The sequence below is a fragment of the Echinococcus granulosus genome, assembly GCF_000524195.1.
Source record: "Echinococcus granulosus chromosome Unknown EG_S00256, whole genome shotgun sequence".
NCBI lineage: Eukaryota > Metazoa > Platyhelminthes > Cestoda > Cyclophyllidea > Taeniidae > Echinococcus > Echinococcus granulosus.
The window spans coordinates 16,881-23,550 of record NW_020170636.1 but is presented as its reverse complement, the minus strand read 5'-3'; the positions used below and the strand labels follow the sequence as shown (position 1 = coordinate 23,550).

General features: G+C 41.9%; 2 protein-coding genes across 2 annotated transcripts in view; one reads left to right on the top strand and one right to left on the bottom strand. All coding sequences in view use genetic code 11, as the record gives it.

Moving 5' to 3' along the window:
* Positions 1-1,708: 1,708 nt before the first annotated feature.
* Positions 1,709-4,903, top strand: EGR_10708 (Putative calmodulin-like protein; the record flags this gene model as incomplete). The annotated part of the gene is made up of 5 exons (XM_024499957.1): positions 1,709-1,837; positions 2,877-2,910; positions 4,084-4,227; positions 4,303-4,412; positions 4,796-4,903. 5 exons carry the CDS (start codon positions 1,709-1,711, stop codon positions 4,901-4,903), a joined length of 525 nt encoding a protein of 174 aa, XP_024345628.1.
* A 593-nt stretch (positions 4,904-5,496) lies between these two features.
* The window catches only part of EGR_10707 (hypothetical protein), a gene marked incomplete at both ends in the record, with an annotated part of 2,369 nt that continues 1,195 nt past the window's right edge, over positions 5,497-6,670 (bottom strand). The window contains one exon of the mRNA XM_024499956.1: positions 5,497-5,572. Coding sequence (XP_024345627.1) covers positions 5,497-5,572 — 76 coding nt within the window. The remainder of the gene's footprint in view (positions 5,573-6,670) is intronic.

The window sequence follows — 6,670 nt, the reverse complement described above, 5'->3', positions numbered from 1 at the left end:
GTATTCTTGCACGTATTGCAAGTGTTGCAAGTACTATCAAATCTCCAGTGACGTTTGACTCTTACAAATGGATTTAACTTCTCTAAGAGCGAATATCGGTATCTAGGGCAAGCATGATTTGCAATTGTCTATACTCCTTCAAAATATGTGACAAAGCTAAATCGCTGCGTTTGATGACGTTGTTGTAATTCTATGCCTGCTTAGCTTTCATCATTCAAACACTCAATGTGGTCTTCTCGCTCCTCTCTGCCTTTCACTTTCTCAAAGAATGTATTTTCGGAGAGACTTGCTTCACCAACCATCAGTTATTAATCAGTGGTCCGGAATTCACTCACATGGATGGTTAAATTCCACACTTGGAAACGAATAGCCTGCATATTAGACCTATGTTAAAGTCAGGGTGGGAAAAGGCTGGTTTGGGTCCGTATTCTTTATTGAGAAGAGAATATTTCTCTAAGGGGATTTTTTTCGCATTTTGATACCTTCAAGCATGTGAATTAGAGGAGGCATTCATGACTTTGACTTTAGTGTACCAAAATGTAAGTCGCTGCCCTGCTAACCCTACACGCAGTAGTAGGCGATAACTCCGCCCAATTACTTTTGGCCTATGCGCATGTCGTTTATTTGCCCACACAACCGTGATTCCATTGCCTATGTGAGGCCATTTATGGTGGTAAAGGAAGTATCTTGTACAGCGGGCCCTGAGACCAAGCTCAAGGATATCTACCCATACAAAAAATTTAAAATGTGTCGTATGTGCTGGGCGTGCCTGCAGCCTCAGAAAAATGTCATTGTTCAATTTGCCGGAGTTTTCCGTTTTCCCAGGTAATGCTCGAACATTCTGCAGATTGCGGTCTTACTGTCTTCCTTCTGAATGGCTGAAACTACGTTCAGGTCTACTTTAAATGCGCTAGTAGTCACTCTAAGGCCAAGGTCAATCCATTTCTGTAAATTTGCATGATAAAGCCGGCCGACATATTCAGGCCATATCGCACTCTCTGACTCAGCCTCCGGGAATCTGCGCGGGTCAGCAACTGGAACAGTACCCGCATCTCACACCTATGTGCTAATCCACCCGCATTTAACAGGAAAGGTATCCATCCTGAAGTCTTTACGCATTAATTTTCTGGCTCTGTTGACGACCATGATAGAATTCAAGCCGCTCGACCCTAGAAACTCCACTTTATAGCAGTACAGCGGATATTAGTCCCCGTCGATCCCATTTCCGGTGGTTTACGGCTCACCTCTACAGAGGTCATCTCTGTGGGCCTTCAGTCGATGAGTGAACAGCACAATAAACTGAGAAACGAATCTTTGCGGAGGGCTAGTAAGCACAGTTATGTATAAACCACATAGAAATCTGAGTGATGTACCACGATTGCTGAATTCAGAAGTCTGGTTGTCAAATGACATTCATTTGCTTGCAGTCCTTCACGATTTAACCTACCTCCGCTTGGTCACCAGTCTCTCAGCACTTTTATGCGTCTCTAATGTCGTAGCTTTCACTCTTTCATATGCTATCCCATCTCCAGGGGAGACAGCTTATGCCACAACTAGATGGCTTTTGGAATTAAGCTTAAGCAAAGTCCAATTTCAATAAATCACTTTAACAAACCAGTGTTTCCACCCCCCTCTCTTTCTACTCACTCCACTCTCTTTCCCCTAACCAAAACAACCTACAATTAAGGTGGCCTTTTACTGCTTTTTTATGTCACATATTATTCGCCCAAAGAGCAGGTTTGAACCACACCCGAAGGAAGGATATCAGCCAGCACGTGAGTTGGGCGAGGCCTACCTCGTCTCCCACCAATCACCACCACTCAAGTTGACAAATTCGGTTGGCCCTGGCCTCGTGACCGCCACGAAAGCCAATAGCGAGTGACTTGTGGGGGTGAATAAGCCCTCAAACGCAGAGCCTCTATCTGTGGATTCGGCGCCAGGGGATGACATTTTTTCGCTACTGCCATACGAACAGGTGCCTGACGGACGAGGAGATTATGGCAAGTTGTCCCTCATTTGTCTTGCGATTATTGACAGCCAATGTCACCATTATTGATAAGGAAGGAATGGGAATGGTTATGGGAGGGGAGTTTTTGATTACCACCTCGGTTTCCAAATTACATTTCATTCCTCTGGCCTCTTTATTTTACTTTAGCAAATGTTTTGTAGTGTAAATTCTACACGAAAGTGGTGTCATGTAGGACAAAATGAATTTTTTCCTTCTCTAAAAGGTGATACCAAACACTTTGTGCTCATGCTTTTATAAAATGAAATGTTCCTAGTATTGCTTCCCCTTTGGAAAGATAGCTTGAGCTAGTGTTAGAAAAATTTTGGCGTACCAAGGAGAACAAGGAGTAAGGCTTGTAGTGTCGTGGCTCTGCTTGTAAAGAAATAGGAGGGAAGGGGCACTTTACTTTTTCAAGAGATTAGCAGAGGAAGATAGGTGCATTTTTGAGTCCACATAGCAACCGTGTATACCGTATAGCGAGTCATTACCTTATGCATAGAATGTCGCTTTAGGTGGAAACGTCAAAAGCTAAATTAAAAAGGACAGAAACGAATCAAAAGCTAGAAGTCGATCGGCTAAGGAATCTAGAATGAATATACCCTGACTCTCAACGTTGGAGTACCTAGAGGACCCTCTTTTAATTTACTTCTTTCTTCACTCAATTATTTGCTCATTATCTGGTCACCTCACTAAAACGAACGCCAATTGTCATCGTGTTTGTGAAGTATCAATCATCGCCTGCCATTTCCGTGCAATGGAAAGCTTTCTTCTGTCTCTAAAATAAGATTTCAATGAACGAGAAAACTCCACAAACATTTGCTTATATTTTGAATAATTCATTGAATATTTATTAGTTCCTGCCTTTTAGGAGGCCCACGACCTAACACCTTCACAACTGAACGGTAAGTGATCAATTGGACACTTTCTAGTTATATCTCTCCATCGATATTACACCAGGCATCATTTAGGTAGTTTAGTAAATTATGAAAGAAAAACCGATACCTAAAATCCGTATTCCTCATAGCTACTTGACATTCTGACATCGCAGAATTTGCGCTCTTGATGAATAAAGAATTACATTCTTTTGAAGATGTAAGCTGTGACAAAGAAGGAGGCGCCACGAAGCTAGGATAAGAATCCTTTCCTTTTTCTCCCTCTGTTTCGTGTGGGCTATAGGATTGAAGATAATGAGGTTGTGTTATGCTGTAGATCTGACGGGAAGTCTTAGACACTGCGTGTTCTGCAAAACCACTCCTATGAGAGAAGTGGTTTCTTTGAGAGGTAGTGCTTAAGATTAGACGATGTGCTGCAGGAGGTATATCTTGTACTTACCTGGCCTAAAGGTAAGATGAAAAAGTAGCTTTCCTTATTCTTAGGGCATAGCATAGATCCCTGGGCTCATGGCAAAGCCATAAGCAGTTTCTTGTGGTATATTTTGGAACCGTTCAAATCTGGTCTTTTTCCAAGTATCACTGAAGTGAGGTTAAGGTGAATGCTCCAAGTTGAAACGATTTAGGTAACTCTTTCGTTGTGGCTTTTAACAGGCTCACCAATTCACACTAGAAATCTTCTACTTGTATCCAGTCAACAGGTTAATTGCTACTATTAATTTGGATCGGATTCACTTTCCACGGAAATAACCCCATTGCTTCTGTTCATCCCTAACGGCACTCCAATTGTGAGGGCGAGGGGCCTACGAGGTCACAACACCAGGCTAACAACCAAACTGCGGAGGCTGAAGACCCTCCCTGGTTAAAATAAGTGTAGTTATACAAAAAACAACCATTTCTTATAGAGTTTTCAAAGTAATTGCCAATACCGCTCATCAAGTCATGCATTGATGGATCGACAGGAGGATTTAGGGAGTCAGGTAATCAATGAATATCCCATGTAAACTGTATACTGTCAAACATCGACCACATTAAAAGTACATTAAATTTAAAGTAAACCTTCTCTCTATATGCGTGAATTTTGCTGCATCCCCAACAAATCATTGCATCCCCCAAACCAGTCAGGAGTGAGCTCTTAATTGTTCCTCCATAATCGCTTCTTTCTTGTCTGACTTTTTGATACAGAACTTCGAGAAATTTTCAACTGCTTCGACACAGATGGAAATGGGACAATTAGCAGAGAGGAATTTGCCAAAATTCTAAACGTTGTCAGTTTAAATCCGTCTGCGGTACAACTAAAACTACTTATGAGTCAGGTAGACATCAACGGTGAGTCATTGACACCTCTGCAGTGGATTGGTTGCATGCAAGGGGAGTTGGCCTCTATGTTAATTGTTTCTGCAGGTGACGGTCAAATAGCATTTGACGAATTTGTTGAATGTTTTGGCGCTAAAGAACTCACCTCCACACCCGATGTTGCGACCTTGCAAGAGACTTTTCGTGTCTTCGATAAGGTGAAGCTTAAGTGCTTGTAAAATTGTAGAGCCAAAACCGATTTCCTTTTTCATACCAATAAGCAAAAAAATGGGCAGCTATAAGCAGTGGGAATACTCAAAGTCCGCCTAGTAGTTTTGTGGGGCTTGAAAGGGGCAATCAGTGAGTAAATACTGCGAGAAATCTCTCATAAATGGGCAAAATTTGAAAGTAAATTCACCAACTAGAATTTAATTTGCAGATATTAAAGGCTAGATCCACGCATAAAAGAGGAATGTATGCTAAGCTACTAAATTAGTGAGTGAATTGTTTAAAATATTAAAGACACAAATGATGTCAAGACCGCGATTGGTACACGAAGCAAAAATAACGCTCGCGAGTCTTACCTTGGGTTTCTTTTCAGGACAACGATGGGTACATAACTCCCGACGAACTTCAAACTGTCCTAAGGCAAATGGGTCTCGAAGTTTCTGGTAACCACTCCACTTTTCTGCTCAATTTTGATCCTTAGGCAGCGACGCTGCCGATATTCTCGCAGAAGCAGACACAGACGGTGATGGAAGAGTCACTTTTGAAGGCAAGGTCAAATTTAACCATGTTTTTGAAAAATATCTTTGGAAACACTTACTTATGTTCAAAACTAGTCCTGTTTAGTAGTAGACTCTCATTAGGTTATATTCACATATTATAATAGACTACAGTGCGCAACAAAGTGTCCTTGTTATAACTATGAGGCAAATAAAGTACAGTCAGTAGTAAGTGAAAAGGTATTCATAATAATAATAATCTCAGATGCTTACAAGTCATTTGTTCCCCGAATAAATGTTTCAGAATTCAAGAAAATGGTCTGTGAATTACCTCCAACATGTGAACGGGGTAAATCAGATTCAGAGTGAGGAATGGAAGTGGAAATCCAACCGATGACTGTTACTGATCGTGTCATCACCCTGTTGTACAAATTCGATTGCATAAATTTTATACTTTTAACTAATATGGAAAATACCGCCTATCGTAGGGAAAGGATTGCTGTGACTACCCAATTCTGGTAGGTCGAGTTACTTTATTTAAACGGCTCATGTGTGAGGGGAAGCGGAAACAGTTAACTCAGTCGAGTTGGTGTTGAGGTTGTTTGCTACCCACTTTGTCATTTGACAGTGTATTTACCAGTGGTAATTGTTTCCTTATTACAAAAATCAAAATACTGCCGAAAACTGAAGTGATTTGCTTATTGGTGTATAATCCATGTCAATAACGGCAGAAATCTCTCAGACATACTCCTTGATTGTAACCCATGCAGTTTAAGATGACCTGAATTCCAGTGAGGGAAAAAGAAGAACGGAGATAAAGCAGTCAATCCCACTCTCAATCCCTCCCGTCCTTCCACCAGCCCTAAAGCGTTCTGCGTTGTGCAGTACGACTAAGACTTTCTTCCCGCCGATTGACTAGTTCTGGTTGCTTCCAGGATGCCCATTGATCCTGTCCATATTGGAGTTGCATCTTGGTATCCCATCAAGTGGACAGATCTTGGCTGCAACTGGAGCTGCAATTAAATTGTTTGGCCTTCAGTGAGTGAGCAATTCACAGTGAACAATTCCCTCCGCTGTCCGACACACCCACACGAAGCAAGTAAGCATAGCAATCTGGACACGAAGTGGTGCATGCCCCTAATTGCAGCTTAGTGGGTGGGTTGATTTGGGCATGACTGTAAGTACACTCGTCTGATTAACGAATGTGGAAGTAAGTTCGAAGGACCATTCCTCAAAAAACTAGTCAGTGGACAAAAGTTGTGGCAGACAAGCTGGGGAGAAGTGGGATGGCCTTCTCCAGCAGATGAAATGAAAGAAAATTCCTGGTAAATTAATGGTAGAGGGGTAGTTTATTCAGAATGATGTGGTGCGGAATGCGGTGGAGTATAGCGGAGAGGTGCTTAGCAAAGAGGAATGTACACACCATGTGCATCGCGAAATGGAGCAATAAGAGGATGTGATGTGATGTAGAATTTTGTTTGTTAGAACAGAGTTTATGTGGTGGTATTATAGACTAAAACATGGACAGTTGGTGTCTCGGTCATAAATATATTTGAATAGTCTGGACACATGGGAGTCACCCCTTAGACTAGACAGGCGGATCTAGACCGCAATTAAGAGCGCCATTTATCACACCCTCTCTCAATAAGCCTTCTTTTTAGACCTTCGCCCTAGAAATAGCCAGAGCGTTTACCTGACAGTGACAATAATGCGAGTGTTGGGAGGATCGAACCAGTCGAGAATACAGATGA